This window comes from Hyaena hyaena, unplaced genomic scaffold, assembly GCF_003009895.1.
Source record: "Hyaena hyaena isolate Hyena2069 unplaced genomic scaffold, ASM300989v1 scaffold_471, whole genome shotgun sequence".
NCBI classification, from domain to species: Eukaryota; Metazoa; Chordata; class Mammalia; order Carnivora; family Hyaenidae; genus Hyaena; species Hyaena hyaena.
In genome coordinates this window covers 875,196-895,669 of record NW_024081102.1, presented here as the reverse complement: position 1 = coordinate 895,669, position 20,474 = coordinate 875,196, and the positions used below count along the sequence as shown (strand labels likewise).

Here is a 20,474-nt window from a genome sequence, read left to right as displayed (position 1 = left end):
ATCCAAGGTAGACCAGAAGTGACCTCACTGAAGGGCAGGATTTGGTGGAAGAGTTCCCAGCCTTCTGGAACCCTGGCGGGAGGATTCTGATGGGGGGGAGGCGAGGGGAGTGGTCTGCAGACTCTCAGAATCCCCGGCAGGACGGACTCCCCATAGCCCACGGCGGGGACCTGCAGGGGACCTGCTCATTGACCTTCCTGGTCAGCTCACCTCCCTTGCTTCATTCTCAGGATGGTCTCACATATGAATCCTCCCCTCGCCTGGGATCCGCTTCGGGAGAAACCAGCCCCGCACCCCTCTCCGTTCCGGGCTCTGCGAAGAGGGAGTTTCCTCCCTACTTGCAGCTGACGCCGCAGGTCCACCTCTGCGGCTCCTTGTCTGCAGCTTCTTTCAGTGCCTCTAGGTCTCCATTTTCCTCGCTTGGAGACCCCGAACGGCCGAGCGCGGGGACGTGCAGGCGGCGCTGACTCCTCCTGGCCGCAGAGGGCGCTGTGGGGCGGAACCGAAAGCGAGTCCCAGCGTGCACCGCGCGGGGGGCGGGGCCTGCGAGGCTGGGCGGGGTGGGAGGCCGCGCGCTGGGGGAGGTGCGGCGCGGTCGCCCGGGCGCCCGGCGTCTCTGGCAGAGAGGTGAACGCGGAGGCGGGGACCGTGAAGGGCCATGGCTGAGCTGGCTCCGGTAAGAGGGTCCGTGGAGGATGCGGGGCCTGTCGAAACTCGTCCCTGTCGCGGTCTGGAGTGGGGTCCCGATTCGGGCAGTGAGGTGGCGGGCGACTGTCCGTGACCCACGACTGAGCTCGGAGTCCCCAGCCGGTAAAGGGGCGGTTTTGGTGGTCAAGTTGTTTCTGCAGTGGTCTAGGAAGCGAGGGGTCACCTGGAGAAATTCAGGGTCTAACCAATCGTCCCCTCTTGTCACCCGCCGCTCCCTCCCTGTGTCGGGGTTCTTTGGTTTCTCGTTCTGTGCTCTGCTGATGAATGTAGCCTCCGAGAAGCTCATCTGTATGAACGGATGAAAAAAAGGGGAAGGAAGACGGGGAATCAGAGGAACTGGAGACTGTTGTTGCCTCTAGGAAATGACAGAAAATTCGAAAACAGTTGGGGTGGCTAATGGAAAATTTGAACACCAGTTTTAGAGTTTAATAGGCATATCTTGAGCTTAACCCAGAAACTCTGTTCAGTTCAACTAAGTATCACCTGCCTGGTATCCAAGTTTTGCTTCTACCCTTACTGAAATTTTTATATCTAATCATCTTACTAATGTAATGCATATTTTCCCCTTCTGCTTCTCGCCTCCTCCCCCAACAGATATAGGACACAGGGAACCTTTCCCTACTATACTATATTTGCAACTTCCTGAGTCTATAATTATTTCAAAATAAAAGGTTTCTTAAAAGTGTTGCATACCAATAATTGGTTGCTGCTAAGTAAAGGATCCCGCATTAGGTGGTGCATGTGTTCAAAGCCCTGCTGGTCGTTAATTCACTATGTGGGCCAAATAGACTTCTGTGACCCCTTTATTACATTGTTCATGGCACCATCCAGAGAGAACGATAGACTGTATATATTATATATAATCATATATATATGATTTTCTTAAAAAAATTTTTTTGATGTTTATTCATTTTTGAGAGAGAGAGAGAGCACACAAGAGAGGGAGGGACAGAGAAAGAGGGAGACACAGAATCTGAAGCAGGCCCCAGGCTTTGAGCTGTCAGAGCTGTCAGCACAGAGCCCAACGTGGGGCTCAAACCAACATACCCTGAGATCATGACCTGAGCCGAAGTCCAACGCTTAACCAACTGAGCCACCCAGGTGCCCCTGTATGATTTTATTTTCAGGCAATCTCTACACCCCGATGGGGCTCGAACTTACAACCCTGAGATCTAGAGTTGCATGCTCCACCAGTTGAACCAGCCAGGTGCCCAAGAATGAGATTTTAATAGAGTTTATTCTTGTCTCTTAAAGACACGGACATTGAAAGATGGTAGCCTGAAAGTGAACATGTGTATGTACTCTTTGTGATTCCAGGTAACCATGACATTTGATGATGTGGCTTTATATTTTTCGGAACAAGAGTGGGAGATCCTGGAGAAGTGGCAGAAGGAAATGTATCAGCAAGTGATGAAGAGCAATTATGAGACTCTTGATTCCCTGGGTAGGATTGGCTTCAAAGAAATCATTTTTGGGGAACCAGTCTAATACTAATAGGCTTTCCACTCTGTATTAGCTACTGGCTGGTTGAGTATGATTCTGTGCCCAATTTACACTTAGAATATCTCCTTAACCTCCTATTATGGTGTGGGAATATTGAACTTGTCCCTTTTTTATCTAGTGGTATCTGCATCCCCTCAGTCTTAATAATTCTGAATTCTCTAGGGGCGCCTGGGTGGCTTAGTCGGTTAAGCGTCCGACTTTCGCTTAGGTCGTGATCTCGCGGTTCGTGGGTTCGAGCCCCGCGTTGGGCTCTGTGCTGACTGCCAGCGCAGAGACTGGAGCCTGTTTCAGAGTCTGTATCTCCCTCTCTCTCTGACCCTCCCTTTCTCACGCTGTCTCTCTCTCTCCTAAAAATAAATAAAAATATTTAAAATAATAATAATAATAATAATTCTGAATTTTCTGTCACCCAAATCCTCCTTTGTTTCTCCCACAGTTAGAATTACTAAATAATCTAATTGCCTCTCTCTCTCTTTTTCTTTTAAGTGTATCCTATTTTTTCTTAACTGATAAACTTTGGTGTCTACTTATATTGCCTACACAAGATGAATTTTCTATCCTCGTAAGAACTGAGGAAAAAGTTGCCTGCTTGAGAGAGAAAGGGCGATGGGATGGGACATGTCAGTATCCCCAGAGAAGTACTCAGGGGGTAGATTTGAAGAGAAAGTTGAGATTATACTTTACTGTTTATCCAACATGCTCTAACTCATTCTTACATCATCAAAACCATTTCTACTGTTACCAATTTAATAGGTGATCTCAATATAGCCTGTAGGATTCTCTCCCTTCTTTGGGGTTTATAAGCTCTTCTATCTCAGATAGGGATGACAAGATGAGTCAGTTGTGTGAAATCAGAGAGAAGGAAATTCTAAGCAGAGGAAAGATTAGTGCAGAAGTTCAAGGGTTGGAATGCATGAGCTCAGTATGTGATGGGAACCACACTAAGGCTACAGTGGCACATGTGTAGAAGGCTAGGAGATGAGAACAGTGGTACCAGATCTGGAAGGAGCCTCTAGTCCAAGGTACAGAGTTCGATTAAATTCTGTAGACAAAGGGAAGGTGATGAGAAGACTTAGATGGGAGCGATAAGACAAAATCTGTTGTAACAATTAATTTCTTGGGTTGCCATGGGGAGAATGAATTGTGGTCCACAGCAGTGAAAGGAGAGACACCAGCCGAGAACCTGAGCAGTGCAGGTGAAGCTTTCTGGCAGCTGAACCTAATAGGTAATAATAAAGGTAGAAGTAGACAGGCTCTGAATGTCTTTTGGCGGTAGCGTCCCAGATTTTGCTGGTGGATTGGATTTGGAGCCTGAGAGGGAAAGAAGAATCAACTCCTAGATTTTTTGGTTTGAGTATGTTGAAGGCAATGGCTTCATTCAGTGACATGAGGAACACTTGGGGAGAGGGCCTTAAGTTTGAGATGTTTATTAGACATTTATATGGAAATATATATAATTGGGTATGCAAGAGTGGAATTGTAAGTGAAGATTGGGATTGGATTCACAAATTTGGAGTCACTGTATAGACGGTGTTTAAAAAAATTTTTTTTAATGTTTATTTACTTATTTATTTTAATGTTTATTTTTTGAGAGGGAGAGAGGCAGAGAACATGAGCGGGGGAAGGGCAGAGAGAGAAGGAGACACAGAATCCGAAGCAGGCTGCAGGCTCTGAGCTGTCAGCACAGAGGCTGATGCCAGGCTCGAACTGACAAACCATAAGACTATGACCTGAGCCTAAGTCGGACACTTAACCAACGGAGCCACCCAGGCACCCCTTAAGTTTTATTTTTACATTTATTTATTTTTGAGAGACAGACCGATTTGATGTTTATTTCTGAGAGAGAGAGACAGTGTATGAGCAGGGAAGGGGCAGAGAGAGAGAGACACCAAATCCAAAGGAGGCTCGACTCTGAGCTGTCAGCTCAAAGCCCCACACAGGGCTCATACTCACCAACTGCAAGATCATGGCCTGAGCCAAAGTCAGACGCTCAACCAACTGAGCCACCCAGGCACCCCAAGATGGTATTTAAATCTCAGGGTTAGGGGGGGATCATCTAGGGAGAATACGTAGACAGGACAGAGCCCCGGGACACCTCAGCATTTGGAGCTCAAGCACAGCAGTCTCAGTCCAGTACAGCAGGAGAAATGAGAGCTACATGCTTATCCAAGGTTGAGACGGGAATGATCACAACTGGTGTCCTTGGGCTGGGAAAATCCAGTCTGATTTTCCCACTTTTTAAAACCCAAAGGGTGTTATTTATAAATGATTTCCTTTACAGGGCATCCAGCTATCATGCCCAGAGATTAGGATTTAGCAGGTCCAGCCTGAGGCCCAGGAGTCCACATTTTTAACAAGCCCTTCAGGTGCTGCCAGTGCTGGCGGTAACCGGTTCGCTTTGAAGAGCACTGATCCAAGGTTTGAGCAGTAGGTGACGCTACCACAGAGCGTCCATTGTATCTTCTAAAGTCACTCCTTTACTTTAGAACTACCCTTCTTCCCTTCACACTTATGTCATAGGACACATTACTCTCTCCCCATTCGTAACTGCCATCATTTAACAGCTTCTGGTTCCTTCACTGCACCTCAGTAGTTAGTCTCCTTAGGGGCGCCTGGTGGCTCAGTCAGTTAGCGTCCGACTTCAGCTCAGGTCATGATCTCACAGTTCCTGGGTTTGAGCCCCGCATCGGGTTCTGTGCTGACAGCTAGCTCAGAGCCTGGAGCCTGCTTCAGATTCTGTGACTCCCTCTCTCTCTGACCCTGCCCTGTTTACGCTGTCTCTCTCTCTCTCAGAAATAAATAAAAACATTAAAAAAAAAAAAGTAGTTAGTCTCCTTGGATATGGGGAGTCTGGTGATCAGGCTCCCTCCTTGACCTCCTGTGATTTTGCTTTTCATTGCACTCACATCGTTCTCATAATGATCATTTTTTTTTAAGACTTTCTGCCTGGATCTTTTGGCCTTTTAAAAATCATTGTCCCAGGGCACCTGGGTGGTTCAGTTGGTTAGGTGTCTGAATTCGGCTCAGGTCGTGATGTCACGGTTTGTGGGTTCAAGCCCCACACTGGGCTCTGTGCTGACAGCTCAGAGCCTGGAACCTGCTTCGGCCTCTGTGTCTTCCTCCCTCTCTTTCCTACCCCATTCTCTCTCTCTCTCTCTCTCTCTCAAAAATAAACATTAAAATAAAAATAAAAATAATTGTCTTTAGCTTCTCCATTTCCTTTAATTTTGTGAAACATTGCAGAGAACATTTAAGCTAAGCAGTCCTGGTTTAGCTAGGTTTTGTTGTCATTCATTAATTTCAAGGGTTTCAATTTTTTTTTTAACATAATGTTGATGTCCTGCCTTCAGGAATCAAAGTCAGCTGTGAAAATCATGTTCAGCGAAGTACTCAGATAAATCCAGATTGGGCCTGTGTGGACTCTCTTTGCAGGTGGTGTTTTTTCCAAGCCAGATTTGATCACCTGGATGGAACAAGGGAGAACGCTGTTAATCAGAGACCAGGGACCCTTGGAGGAAAGAATGACACTTAGCCTTTTTGCTGATGAGCAGTGGGACTTGCAGAAGACTGGAAAGTTGCTGTATTTTGGTGAGTATGATAGATTTAGGGTCATTGCATTTTGCTGAATCTTTTCTGGATAGTCAGCTGTACATTATGAAGAAGAAGCATTGTTTTGATGGAGAATGTTCATTTTTTACTCAAGTGGGAAGCAAATATAAGAAAGTATTACTTTTATGAGGCAGGAAATTGTGTATGTTTGGCTAAAAAAAAATTATGACCCTAGAAAGAAGATGCGAATTACCTGCAAAAGAGCATGTAAAGCCCTACTTGTCAAGTCCTGAGAAACAACCATTTTCCCCACCACACCGTTGTGTCTATTTGAGTATAGACAAATGGAAAACTGTCCAATTTGGTATAACATACTATTTTTTTATTGTACAGATTTTTAGATCTTGATTTCTAAATCCTTTTGAAGAATTCCTTTTTGAATTCCTTGCATCACAAGAAAAACAATGGAAATACTTTAAATACTTAAGGGAATATGTTATTTTTTAGACTATGCTAATGTTTTATTAAATGGAGATCTAAGTCCCTGGAAGTCATAGGATTCCCCCTAAGAAGAGGGGATTTGAGCCCAGGAAATGTATGGGCTAACTCCATCAAAAGAGTAAAAGAATTCCCAAGGACTTCATTTAATTGCCACTGTCTGTTATTTCATTTGTCTAACTAGCTTTGAGTTCCTACCATGTTCATAGGCCTGTGTTAGTTATTACTCAGGCCAGGGGTGGGATGCAGATACATACGTATATCCATATATATGTTCCACTGTAGGAGTTTGTCTTCTCACTCACCTGACCTGGCAGTTAAGTTAGTCGATCATCTTGAACTGTTGGACTAGTCATCTATATAATGGGATTGTGTACAATTTAATAAACTACTAAGTGGCAGTGGTAGTAGTAGTGCTATAGGGATTTAGAGGAGAATGAGTGGAGTAGAGACAGCAGTTTCCCAGGAGGACTTCTAAAGGAATTAGGATTTAAAGAGCAGTTCATAACAGCACTCTCAACAATAGCCAAAACATGGAAAGAGCCTAAGTGTCCATCAACGGACGAATGGATCAAGAAGATGTGGTTTATCTATACAATGGAATACTACATGGCAATGAGAAGGAATGAAATCTGGCCATGGGTAGCAACATGGATGGAACTTGAAGGTGTTATGCTAAGTGAAATAAGTCAGACAGAGGACAGATACTATATGTTTGCACGTATAGGAGGATTAGGAGGAACTTAACGGAGGACCAAGGGGGAGAAGAAGGGGGGAAATAGTGGGGAAGAGGGGGAGGCAAACCATGAGAGACTCTTGAATGCTGAGAACAAACTGAGGGCATGGAGTGATGGGCATGGAGGAGGGCACTTGTGGGGATGAGCACTGGGTGTTATATGGAAACCAACTTGACAATAAACTATTTGTTAAAAAAAAAAAAAAAAAAAAGATTTAAAGAGCAAAACATGGGCAGATTTGGTCAGACAGAGGAGATCAGCAGGGATCATACATGAGCTGTCTCAGAGGTGGGAACAAGCCCATTGTGTTTGAAAAATGTATAGTGGAATGTTATTCTTGGGACCGAATGGGAGGTGGAGAAGGAGAAGCATAACATGATGTAAGATTATCTGGGGCCAGGAACCCCAAGGAGGAAGTTTGACTTCATCCTATAGAAAGGGAAGACCCAGAAAGGTTTTTGAGTACCAAGGAATGAACAACTTTGGTTGTGAATGTTCCCTTCGTGCCAGGTGGTACGCCCCCAATAATCACAACTGCTCCTCTGCCTGGAATAAATAGTAAGTGATAAGAAATAGGATTCAAGGAGACTGGTAAGTACACTTTTGCCATGATCTAGACATCAGCTAAGGAGTGCTGACTTAGTAAATGACGTCATCCCATTGGAGACATAACCTCTGTTGTTACAGTGACCACAAAGCATAATCAGAGTTCTTCTCTGGGAGCAGGCCCACCCTTCCTGACAGGTGAGGTTTCCTCCTGTGTTGAGAGATTTTAAAAAAGAGGCCTAGGACCCAGTTCAACAGGTGGGGGAAAAAGCAGTTCTGAAATATAGTGGCTCGGGTGAGCATCTAGAATTGCCGTTGCAGTTTTTGTAGGTGGGAATAAGATGCTAGCTCAGCTCCCTGCTCCTATCATCATGGTTTTTGCTCTGGGAACGGCAGTGACTATGCTTCTATTAATATCTTTCTTACAGTGCAGACTTCCTTGGAAAAAGGCATTATTTACACGGTGTTCTTTGTGAATTTAGTAAATGGCCATTTTGATATTCCTAAGAAAGATACTTTTTTTTGTTTATGTTTCTTTCTTTTTTTTTTTTTAATGTTTTATTTATTTCTAGGAGAGAGAGAGAAAGAGAGAGACAGCGTGAGCAGGGGAGGGTCAGAAAGAGAGGGAGTCACAGACTGAAATAGGCTTCGGGCTCTGAGCTGGCAGTCAGCACAGAGCCCGACGCGGGGCTCGAACCCACGAACCGCGAGATCATGACCTAAGCGAAAGTCGGACGCTTAACCGACTAAGCCACCCAGGCGCCCCTGTTTATGTTTATTTCTGAGAGTGAGCGAGCACAAGCAAGGGAGGGCAAGAGAAAGGACAGAGGATCTGCAGTGGGCTCTGCACTGACAGTAGAGAACTTGACACAGGGCTCGAACTCGTGAACTGCGAGATCATGCCCTGAGCCAAAGTCAGATACTTAACTGAATGAGCCACCCAGGCTCCCCTGAGAAAGATATCCTATTAGCATTTCTTCCAGAAAGCTTTTCCTGAAATCCGTGGTAGAAGGGGCAAGAATATGACCCAAAGCCTTCATAAGTAAGTATTATGCGATTTATTTCACAGATTTAAGGAACTAGAATAGAATGGTCCTATTCTCAGACCAGCTCATTTTATTTTCTTTCAACTTCTGCTTATCCTCTAAGCAGGTTAAGTATAGGTTCACAAGATATATTTGCCTGCTGTTTTTTTTCCCACATTCAGCCATTTCTTAACACATGATGGAAAGATCTGCACATGACAGTTAAATATACTTGGCCTGTGGCAAGCAGATACACAAAGTCATCAAGATCAATGGGATTCCTTGTCCCACGCTGTTAGTGACGTGAAGACTGTTCTTGCCCCACTGTAGCACAGATACATCATTAGTAAGGGTGGGTCTTCTTTTTTTCTCTCCAGATGACCAAGGAAGTCTTGGGGCAAAAGAGGAGGAATGCCATTTAAATGGTCTCGAAAAGCAGGGTTCATGTGCTACCTTACCAGAGGAGGAAAAAAAGAGCTTCCCAAATCAAAGAGCCACCTTACAGCATCCCAGTCTCCAAGAAGTAGGGATTCTACCAGAAAACCTTGACATCAGAGCATCTAATCAGGATAAGACCGATCCATCACCTACGCTCATAGGTACCCTGGGTCACTTGGATATTCCACCACCAGGGCCAAGATTTTATTCCTGTTTTGTGTGTAGGAAGGTCTTCCATGTAAAGAGAGACTTGGTAAAGCACAAAAGAAACCACGCCAGGAGCCAGCCCTGTAAGTACCCACAGTACAAAAACAAATCCAGAGGGAACTCTGAACTCAGGTGGAACCGGCCGAGCCTGTGCAGGAAGAAGCGTTTCCAGTGTGGCAAGTGCGCAAAGAGCTACTCCCTGAGGTGCAGCCTGATGGGTCACCAGGTGCTTCACATGGGCCAGCGGCCCTTCCCATGCCCCCAGTGTGACAAGACCTTCCAGTGTAAAGCCACATTGAAGAAGCATCTGTGTCTGCACAGAAGGGAAAGGCCATTTTCCTGTGAGCGGTGCGACAAGCGTTTCGCCCAGCAGTGCAAGCTCACAGAGCACCTCAGGGTGCACACTGGCGAGAAGCCCTTCCGGTGTCCTGAGTGTGACCGGAGCTTCCGCCTGCAGAGAAGTTTGAAGGCCCACCGTTGCCAGCACGGCGGGAAGAAGCCCTTCTATTGCCCAGACTGTGGCAGGAGCTTCTCCCAGAGGGCCGCCGTGAGGGCCCACCAGAGGACACACAGTGCGGAGAAGCCATTTTCTTGTGACGAATGCGGTCGGAAATTCACACACAAGACGAAACTCACAGAACACAGCAGAGTTCACACGGGGGAGAAGCCCTTCCAGTGTCCCGAGTGTGAGAAAAGCTTCCGCCTGAAGAGAAGCCTGAAAGCCCATCTGTTTCAGCACAGTGGGGAGAAGCCCTTCCAGTGCCCGGAGTGTGGCAGGAGCTTCTCCTGGAAGAACGCCATGAAGGCCCACCAGCGATTGCACAGCGAGGAGAAGCCATTCTCCTGCGGGGAGTGTGGCAAGAGGTTTACCCGGCCCTCTAAGCTCGCTCGCCATAGCAGAGTTCACAGCAGGCCAAAGGAATTCTCCTGTGACGAGTGCAAGAAGATGTTTCCTCGGCAGTCAAGGCTCACGGAGCACCTCAAGGTCCACACCAAAGAGAAGCCGTTCTCCTGTCCCGAGTGCGGCAGGAGCTTCAGCCGACACTCGCACCTCACTGAGCACATGAGACTCCATGGCAGGGAGGAGCCCTTCCAGTGTCCTGAGTGCGACAAGAGCTTCTACTGGAAGGCCTCCATGAAGTTCCACCAGCGGATACACAGGGGTGAGAAGCCCTTCGTATGCGGTGAGTGTGGGAAGACCTACACCCAGCAGTCCCAGCTCACTGAACATCAGAGAATCCACAGCGGAGAGAAACCCTTCCAGTGTCCCGAGTGCGGTAAAAGTTTCCGTCTCAAAGGAAATTTGAAAAGCCACCTGCTCCAGCACAGCGACAAAAAGCCATTCGCCTGTGTTAAGTGTGGCAAAAGTTTCACTCAGCAGTACAGGCTCACCGAACACATTCGAGTCCACAGCGGTGAGAAGCCCTTCCAGTGTCCCGAGTGTGACAAAAGCTACTGCATACGGGGCAGTTTGAAGGTCCACTTGCATACGCATCGTGGCGAGAAGCCCTTCAGCTGTCCCGAGTGTGGCAAAGGCTTCCTCCAGAAGAGAAGTTTGAAGACCCATCTGCACCATCACAGAGGGGAGAGGCCTTTTTCTTGTGAGGACTGTGGGAGGAGCTTTACGTACATGGGGGCACTCAACACCCATATCGCAGTACATGCCAGGGAAAAGCCTTCAGTGTCTAGGTCAAGCCGCCATGTGGAAAGGCAGCAGTGACAGCTTTTAGGTGGAGCTAGCAGCTCTGTTGGGTCCATGGTATAAACGGGGTAAGGGATTCACAGAGCACTGGCCTCGGACACCCTGGCCAGATAGATGGCAGGCAGGACGTGCCGGCTCCTTGACAAAGGTCCCAAATTATCCAGGAAGAGGAAAGAGGTGTCTCCTCCCTGTGATTCCCATGGACAAGACTTGCTGCTTCTGAAAGGACCATTTTTCTCTGCTGCCTTCCCAGCAGTTTTCAGCAGTGTCATCCAAGAGCGTAGTAATATCTTTATTAAATTCAGAAACCTCGGGGGCGCCTGGGTGGCTTAAGTCGGTTAAGCGTCCGACTTTCGCTTAGGTCATGATCTCACGGTTCGTGGGTTCGAGCCCCGCGTCGGGCTCTGTGCTGACTGTCAGCTCAGAGCCTGGAGCCTGTTTCAGTCAGTGACTCCCTCTCTCTCTGACCCTCCCCTGCTCACGCTGTCTCTCTCTCTCTTCTAGAAATAAATAAAACATTTAAAATAAATAAATAAATTCAGAGACCTTGGGGTGCCTGAGTGGCTCGGTTGGGCAGTTGATTTCCTCTCAAGTCATGACCCCAGGGTCATTGGATCCAGTCCCGCATCGGGCTCTGCGCTGAGCTTTGAGCCTGCTTGAGATTCCTTCTCCCTCCCCCCCTCTGTCCCTCTCCCCCACTCGCGCTGTCTCTCTAAAATAAAATTAAAATCAATTCTGAAACCATAGCTTGATTGAAGAAATGTTACAGACGGAAATGTTTCCCCTCAAACACCTCGGTCTGCTATTACCAGGCCTCCATATTTAAATTTGTACTGAGATTTTCAGTTTTTTCTCATAGTGAATTTTCATTTTCATTTTCTCTCGTGGCGAGAGCATCTGTGTCGTGGAATTTATATTGCCAAAAATAAATGTTGTCTGCCATCTCCCTTGTCAAGGATGGCGTACGCAAGCTTTTGCTTCCCTCTGGTTTAATTTAAATCACCTAAACATCCACCATTGTGAGTAATAAGCAATGACGGAACTAACTCCTCTGCGTTTTCTATAGTATATGTCAATTCTCCAGGGAACAGACTTGCCTTAATATTGGGGTTTCTTAGGTAAACACCAAAGGAAAAACTATTGCCAGTCCAAGATGCCACTCCATTTTTTTGTTCTGTGGCTTAAGCTATCATTCTAAGGTGATTTTCCGGCCTGTTCTAGCAAACCTTCCTCTGTATCATGGAGTGTCAGTCTTTTGACATCATTCCTACAAAAACGTATGGCTGTGCTTCCTTACTGAATCTTGGGTCCCACGTAGAATTTCCACATCTGTAGTATGTGGTGGTTGCTGATGGCCTGAGTCAGAATCAGCTGGAATGAAGGCCACCCTACAAGCCAGTGTCTGTGAGAAGAGGGAAGGTCCAACTCTGGTTGCTACACGCCTGTAGGTGCAAGCGTCTCGGCGAGCCAAGGATGTCTGTGTGCGAAGAAAGCTGCACTTCCTCCAACCTGTGCCAGGGCGCGTGTGGCCTGGATGTCCACCTCGGCGGCCTCTTCACCAGCGCGCCTCAGGACAACTGCGTGCCTTTGCCCGGGGTACGTGTGGGAAACGCAGGCCCCGGAGACCCTCCCCACACGTGCCAGGGGACATTCTTCTCACGTGAACTTGTTTGAAAAGTTTCAGAACATGCAATCTAGTGATTGGCGAGACTGGAGAAAGAAAACTGAAAGCATTCTAGTCATCCTGCTGTGAATTCAGGTTAGACCTTTTCCTTTAACCCTTTTCTCACCTCCATTTGGTAATAAATCTCCTTGGGATAAAAGTTTCTTACGTTATGTGTGTGTGAGCTCAGGCTGCCATAAGAAAACACCACAGACCGGGTGGCTTAAAGCACAGAAATTTGTTTTCTCACAGATCTAAAGGCTAGAAGTTCAAGACCTAGGTGCCGGCACGATTTGTGTCTGGTGAGAGCTGACTTCCTGTGTCCTCACGGGTTTTTTTTTTTCCCCTCTGTGCACAAGGTGGGCCTGGGGGATCTCCGGTGTTTCTTCCTTTTCTTAGAAGGATATGAGTCCTGGGGCGCCTGGGTGGCTTAGTCGGTTAAGCGTCCGACTTTCACTTAGTCATGATCTTGCGGTTTGTGGGTTCGAGCCCCGCGTCGGGCTCTGTGCTGACTGCCAGCTCAGAGCCTGGAGCCTGTTTCAGTCTGTGACTCCCTCTCTCTCTGACCCTCCGCTGCTCATGCTGTCTCTCGCTCTCCTGGAAATAAATAAAAAACATTAAAAAAAAAAAAGGATATGAGTCCTACTGGATTAGGGCCCCAACCCTGTGGCCTCATTTAACCTTCACCAGTAGACCTGAGGAGGTGTGGAGAATAAGAATGCTGTGTGTTCCTAAATGGAAAGAAATACCAAGAATGGGGAAGAAGTACCTCCTCCTCTTCCCCTCTCTCCCCACCCCCGCCAGCCGCTAGCTGTGCATGTTCGCCATCTGTTTCTCTCCTGAGCCTCAGCTTGTGCAGTAAGGTCTCCTAGGTGCTGATGACTTTCAAATCTATACATTCATACCCATAATTCACCTTCCCCCTGAGTGTTTCTGACTTTCACAGGCATCTCAAACACAAAATGTCCAAAATACAACTCTGCATCTAGGTGGCTCAGATGGTTAAGCATCCAACATCAGGTCAGATCATGATCTCGTGCTTTGTGAGTTTGAGCCCCGCATCGGGTTCTGTGCTGACAGCTCAGAGCCTGGAGCTGCTTCAGATTCTGTGTCTCCCTCTCTCTCTGCCCCTCCTCCCCCCCTCTCAAAAATAAATAAACATTTAAATATTAAAAAAAAAAAAAAGACTTTGCATCCATATCAACCCTCACTCTGCACCTCTTCCTTAACATTCTTGTGTTTCCCACCTCTAAAATTATACTAATCTCCAAAGCTTTAAATCTGATAATGATCCTAGGTTTTCCTACACCCCGATCTGTCTCCTAAATTCCTCCTAAACAAAGGCCCTTCTTTATCTCTACCATTACCACTAACTGAAGTCAACTTTTCTAAAAATTATTTTTTTAAGTTTGTTTTAGAGAGAACACAGCGGGAGAAGAACACAAGAGAGAGAATCCTAAGCAGGCCCCGCACTGTCAGCACAGAGCCTGACGCGAGGCTCAAACTCACAAACCATGAGATCATGACCTGCACTGAATCAAGAGGTCTGACGCTTAACTGCCTGAGCCACCCAGCTGCCCCCTCCAAGCCAACTTTTTAAAAAATTTAGTGTTTTTATTGACAGATTTTCCTTTCTCCTGCAGTGCATGCATTACCCTTATAACAGATTGGTTTTCCTAATACCCAACTCTAATGCTATTCTCAAAAATTATTTTTATAAGCTTCCAATTTTATTATAAATGCAAACTCCCTAACATGACATTAGAAAGAAACTTTTGAGCTGACCCAGACCTGCCTTTTTAGCTTAATCTCGTTACCCTTTCACAATATGAACCTCACTCTTACTGATGACTCTTGTCTTTCCCAAGTGCGTCATATCCTCACGACTGCTCCCTCATCTTCCTGACTCCTTCGTGTCCCACCATTCAGTCTCCACACCAGCAGCATTTTAGGTTCTGTGCACAGTAGCACAGCACCTTTTCTCTAATAGCACTCTTAGCGTTCAGCCGTTTCCCTCAGAGACTGAATCCCGGCCAGGCCAGGGGCTTAATCTTGGTTTTGCATTTTCTCATCCAGATCAAGCCATTCTCTGGCTTAACACCTGGATCTGTGATGTACCCACTAACACTGGGCGGGGTGGGGGAGCACTGAACTACATAGGACTTAATTATGGATTTCAGGGCCCCAGGGAATACGGTCGCAGAACAGCTAAAACAGGAATAGTTGGATGCGCGTGTGTTCTCACAGAGACACCGAAACCCTACCCATCCCCATTCAAAATGATCTGCAGTCCATAGTTCCAGAACCCATAGAGAGATCTAAGGTTGGGGCGCCTGGGTGGCTCAGTCGGTTGGGCGTCTAACTTCGGCTCAGGTCATGATCTCACAGTTCATGGGTTCGAGCCCCATGTCAGGCTTTGTGTTGACAGCTAGCTCAGAGCCTGGAGTCTGCTGCTGATTCTGTCTCCCTCTCCCTCTGACTCTTCCCTGTTCATCATACACTCTCTCTCTCTCTCTCTCTCTCAGAAATAAAACATTAAAAAATTAAAAAAAAAAAGATCTAAGGTTAAGTGAGCCAACGAAATCAGAAGATGAATTCACTCCATATACATTTAAAATAACAGAGATACCGGGAAGATATCTTAAAACCAGTGCACTTGATTCACCAAAATATAAGTGAATTATAACATTTTAAAATACTAGGAAATAAAAAATAAGCAGAAGTGATATACAAACAGGTGGATATGAAAAAAGAGTCTTGGAAATAAGAAAGTGAAGTTACTGATTGAAGTAAAATCCCGAATAGAATAAGCTTTAGGGATTTACCCAGGATGAAGTAGAGAGATAAATAATAGAAGTATGAAAGCAGTGAAGATATGTTAAGAATTGATCGAGAGCTTCCAGTATATACCTAACAATTCCAGGAGGAAAAAATAAATAAAGGGAGTGGCTGAGTAGTGAATACTTGGAAATGACTGAGAGGTTTCCAAAATTTTCAACCGAAAAGTACACTCCCAGGCACCTGGGCGGCTCAGTCTGTTGAGCATCTGACTTCAGCTCAGATCATGATCTCATGGTTCATGAGTTCCAGCCCCGCACTGGACTTGCTGCTGAGCACAGAGTCTCCTCTACCCCCTCTGTCTCTATCCCTCCCTGACTTGTGCTCTCCCAAAGATAAGTAAACATTTAAAAAAAAAAAGAAAAGAAGAAAAAAGTGCACTTCCATTACATGAGAGGATGGTAAAAATTAATCCACACCTAGCAATGAGAGTGAATCCAGCATCAAGAATAAGAAGAACATAAGGAAGGGCATGGAGAATTTGGCGGGATTATAGATATGTTTATTATCTTGATTTTGAGGATGGTTTCAGGAATTTATACATATGCCAAAACTTACCAAATTGTAAGGTTTAAACATAGTTTATAGTGTGTCAATTGTACCTCCATAGAGCAGTTAAAAAATCAACAGCAATCACTAAGATGTTAATATATAGTTTCTAAAACAGCTGAAGAAAAAAGGAATATAGAAAAGTGCCAATTCAGGGATTCCTGGGTGGCTCAGTTGGTTGAGCGTCTGACTTTGGCTTAGGTCATGATCTCGCGGTTTGAGTGTTTGAGTCCCACATCAGCTTCACTGCTGTCAGTGCAGAGCCTGCTTCAGATCCTCTGTCCCCTGCTCTTTATCTGTCCCTCCCCTGCTCGTGCTCTCAAAAATATACTTATTTTTGAGATTAAAACATTAAAAAAAAGAAGGAAGGAAGGAAAGAAAGAAACAAAGAAAGAAACAAAGAGAAAAAAAGAAAGGTACCAATCCACCTGAAGTCAGAAAAAAAATTTCCAGGATGATGAAAATAATAATATACTGAATTAAGCACACAATCAGAAGACTGTCAGATATTTTAAAACTTTATACTATACGAAGTTGACAAGTGACAGAACTACAAACACTAAAGAATGAGAATAAAGTGATGGAAAAATATTTATCAAATGAAGAATAGTGAAATAAACTATACATGAGAACAAGTTAGAATTTATAGCAAAATCCATAAAAAAGAATCCACTAAGAAGATTTAAGAATCATGAACTTGTAAACACTTAACAATGTAGACTTGCATTATGAAAGGCAAAAGTTACCCAAATGACCAAAATAAAGATATCACATTTTATTTGGATAGTTAGCATAACTTTAAAAGTGTATTCATCTAGCAGACAGTAATAAACATTAATAATATGATGTGAACAGCAAAAAATTTACAAGTTTTACACAACAGAAAGCCCCTATGGGAAATAACATCAGTTTTAAACAAAGAGTATTTACAAAAATTAACTATGTAATAGGTCACAGTGAAGTCTCAACATATTTTTATTTTTATTTTATTATTATTTTTTTAAATGTTTTATTTATTTCTAGGAGAGAGAGAGAGACAGCATGAGCAGGGGAGGGTCAGAGAGAGAGGGAGTCACAGACTGAAACAGGCTCCAGGCTCTGAGCTGGCAGTCAGCACAGAGTCCGACGCGGGGCTCGAACCCACGAACTGCGAGATCATGACCTAAGCGAAAGTTGGACGCTTAACCGACTAAGCCACCCAGGCGCCCCGACCCCTCAACATATTTTTAAAAGTTCATTTCATTGTGAAGAAACTTCTCCTACCATGAAGTGTTAACTTAGAAATAAAAAAGAAAACTTTAAACAACAAACAAAATTTCCTAGGCTTTGAAACTTTAAAAATACACTGAAGAACTCTGGTTAAAGAGGAAATCGCAATGCAATTTTATAGCTAAACATTCTAAGTTCTATATACCAAATTTGTGAGATGAAGTTTAGACATAAATCGTGTGTGTGTGTATACATTAATTTTTTTTAAATTTTGTGAAATAATTAGTTTCATAGTCAAAAAGCTAGACATTCTCAATGAACTTTTCTCTGGAAACAGCCAGCTAATCCCTTGCCCGATGCTCCATAGCACTTTGTACTTCCTTCTGTTAATAGTATTGGATATTATTTTTACATTGTTTTTTACAAGCTTGTGTCCCTCCCTTTGGATGGCAAATACTCAGTGATGACTTGATTAATTTATTTAAATGTATCTTGTAGTGTTAAAAATATTCGGAAGGTGTAAAGAATGTTCACAGCTGTTGAGCTGTTGGCTCATCTTGAGTAAGAAGTCATTTGCAGTACAGACCTGTGACTTAAAATGGGCTTACAACCTGTTAAGACCATTGTATGTTGAAAATACCGTTTAAAACACCTAACCTAAGGAGCATCATAGCTTAGGCCAGCCTACCTAGAATTTGCCAAAAGCACTTACATTAGCCTACAATTGGGCAAAATCGCTGAATACAGTTTACTTTATAATGAAGTGCTGCATGTCTCAGGTAATGTATTGAATAGTGTACTGAAAATGACAAACAATGGATGTGTAGGTAATGATGGCTGTAAGCACATCAGTTTTTTGCCTCTTGTGATGGTGTGGCTGACTGTAAGCTGCAGGTGCCCAGCATCACGAGAGAGAGAACCCTCCAACATATCCAAGCCCAGGAAAAGATCAAAATGCCAAGGATACTTTCTACTGAATGCATATTGATTTTACACCGTTGTAAAATTGGTAAATCATAAGTGGCACCATCACAAATCAGGGACCATCTGTACTGATGGTGCACTTGTATAACCTTGATTTCCATCCTCCCCTCCTCACCCCTTCTCGATCCCAGCTCCCAGTGGTAACTACTATCCCAAATTGGGTGTTAATTCCTGTACACGTCAGTATACTTTTCCTACATATGTATTACTTCTAAATAATATATAGTGCTATTTTATATGTTCTAAAGTTTCTTTTTTTTAATTTTTAATGTTTTATTTATTTCTGAGAGAGAGAGCGAGAGAGAATGAGCAAGGGAGGGTCAGAGAGAGAGGAAGACACAGACTCTGATACAGGCTCCATGCTCCAAGCTAGCTGTCAGCTCAGAGCCCAACGCGGGACTCGAACCCATGAACTGTAAGATCATGACCTGAGCCAAAGTCGGACGCTCAACCGACCGAGCCACCCAGGCGCCCCTGTGTTCTAAAGTTTTTATAAGGGGTGCCATATTGTATGTAACCCGCAACGTGCCTTTTCAGTCAGCCTTATGTTAATGCTATTCACGGTTGCTGTTTTTAGCCACAGTTCACTAGTTTTTGCCACTAGGTTTCAACGCATGAGAGAAACACCCACAAGATACCCATCCTCTGGATGATAGATGCTTAAATTGTTCTCCTGTTTCTGTTCTTAAAACAATGCTGCTACGGCGGTTCTTGAATATGGCTCCTGTGTAAACGTGCAAAACATGCACCAAGGTAAGACTTGTGGATGATAGTGTGGTAGGAACCCCTCCCTAAGGAGAGAGAAAAAAAATGAAGAAGAGAGGAGAGAAGACTTCAAGGTCACCTAGATATGGGTCCAGCTGCCTACATCCCCCATGTTCTTGTAAACTGAAACAACTTAATCAGACTGCATGTTTATGTGTGTTACCATATATGGGAGACAAAGAAATAGAAAATGCATAAAAAAACTATGCCATGTGATGTGGGCCGCTCAGTTCTTTTGGGTACGAACCCAACTGAGCGGTGCTGGCACGAATAAAGTTGCTTCCTGGAAAGAAAAGTCTCGGTGTCATGACTCTCTGTGCGAGAATCCTGCAACAATAGGACACACATACCTTCACAAGCAGATACCTCACTTTCCAGACTAACACAGGAGGGAACATCTTTGTGTATTTTTTACCTATTCTTCTTTTCCCCCTTTCTATGAATTCACTATTTATAATTTTGCACATTTTCCTCTGGAGTAGTCTTTTGATTTTTAGAAGTTATTCCTATTCTCTGGATGTTTCTCCTTGCTGCAGATATCTTTCCCCAGTCTGACCAGTTTGGGCTAGGCTATTGTGTTTTTGATGGGAAAAAAAAGTTTTAAATCGTAATCTGATTTAATGTTGTAAGGCCACAAGTCTAAATGTCTAAACCAAACTGACTCCATGACAGGCTTTAAGTTTCCCCTCTAAACTAGAAGGCCTGAATTTCGGCTTCCCTGAAACTATCAGGTAGTTACACTTGCCCAAGGCAGGGGAAACCACCCTTGCAATACCCAATCAAGAAAGACCAGCGACCACCCTCCACATTACTAAGGGAGAGGCCTGGAGATAGAAACTATAGATAGGACCCTGTTACCTAATGTTAAAGTTAACCTGTTAGTCGCCGAACAAGACCATAGGCTCGCTCTGTGATTGGTTGAATTTAAAGGTACTCTAAATGTTGTAATTGGATCCCGCCAAAAGTAACGAATACTCTAGACAATGTGTATGGTCAAACCCGCTGTCAATGATGTTGTATAATTATGATTGGATCACGGTTCCCATGTCACAACTTCTGTTAGTCCCCTGTCTCAAACCCCATAAAAACCCTACTCTGCCCTTGTTCGGGGCTCTCAGCACGGATCCATGTGCTGGTGAAGTCTGTGAGCCCGAGCTCTAGCCCGTAATAAAGCCTTTTGTCTTTGCATGTGTGACTCGGTCTCCCTGGTGGTCTCTGGTCGGTGAGGATACTGCGATCTGGGTATAACAATGTATGGGTCTATCCTTTGCACTTTGTACTTTGTGCATTTTAAGACTATATACATGAAAATCTTCAAGCAGCATTATTTATGGCCACTTTTTTTTAACTGCCTCTAAATAGTTGACACTACCCTACCTACTATGGGCTGATATTCTCCAAAAATTTATGTTAGAAGTCCTAACCCCCAGTATGTCAGAACAGGACTTTATTTATTTAACTATGTCATATAAGCAAGTAAAAAAATAAATATATATAAAGTTTAATAAGTTACATATTTTATTTATTTTAGAGAGAGAGAGACAGAGCGAGTA

The 20,474-nt window shown here is 44.6% G+C and overlaps 1 protein-coding gene across 2 annotated transcripts; it reads left to right on the top strand.

The window, feature by feature from the left end:
* The first annotated feature begins 594 nt into the window (after positions 1 to 594).
* Positions 595 to 13,001, top strand: ZNF425 (zinc finger protein 425). Of its 2 annotated transcripts, XM_039253934.1 has the most exons (4): positions 595 to 676; positions 2,026 to 2,152; positions 5,644 to 5,799; positions 8,944 to 11,274. In XM_039253934.1, the coding sequence occupies exons 1-4, from the start codon at positions 659 to 661 to the stop codon at positions 10,929 to 10,931; spliced, it is 2,289 nt and encodes a 762-aa protein (XP_039109865.1). In that variant the 5' UTR covers positions 595 to 658; the 3' UTR covers positions 10,932 to 11,274. The 2 variants fall into 2 exon arrangements, 1 of the variants encoding a protein (XP_039109865.1); XR_005532048.1 differs by lacking the exons at positions 595 to 676; positions 2,026 to 2,152; positions 8,944 to 11,274 and adding exons at positions 12,249 to 12,672; positions 12,829 to 13,001 and having other exon boundaries at positions 5,712 to 5,799.
* The last annotated feature ends 7,473 nt before the right edge of the window (positions 13,002 to 20,474 follow it).

What these genes read in the sequence shown, in the direction of transcription:
- ZNF425 (XM_039253934.1), top strand. An exon ending in TGAGACTCTTGATTCCCTGG is followed by an intron (nt 2,153 to 5,643) that starts GTAGGATTGGCT and finishes CTCTCTTTGCAG; the next exon opens with GTGGTGTTTTTTCCAAGCCA. An exon ending in TGGAAAGTTGCTGTATTTTG is followed by an intron (nt 5,800 to 8,943) that starts GTGAGTATGATA and finishes TTTTCTCTCCAG; the next exon opens with ATGACCAAGGAAGTCTTGGG.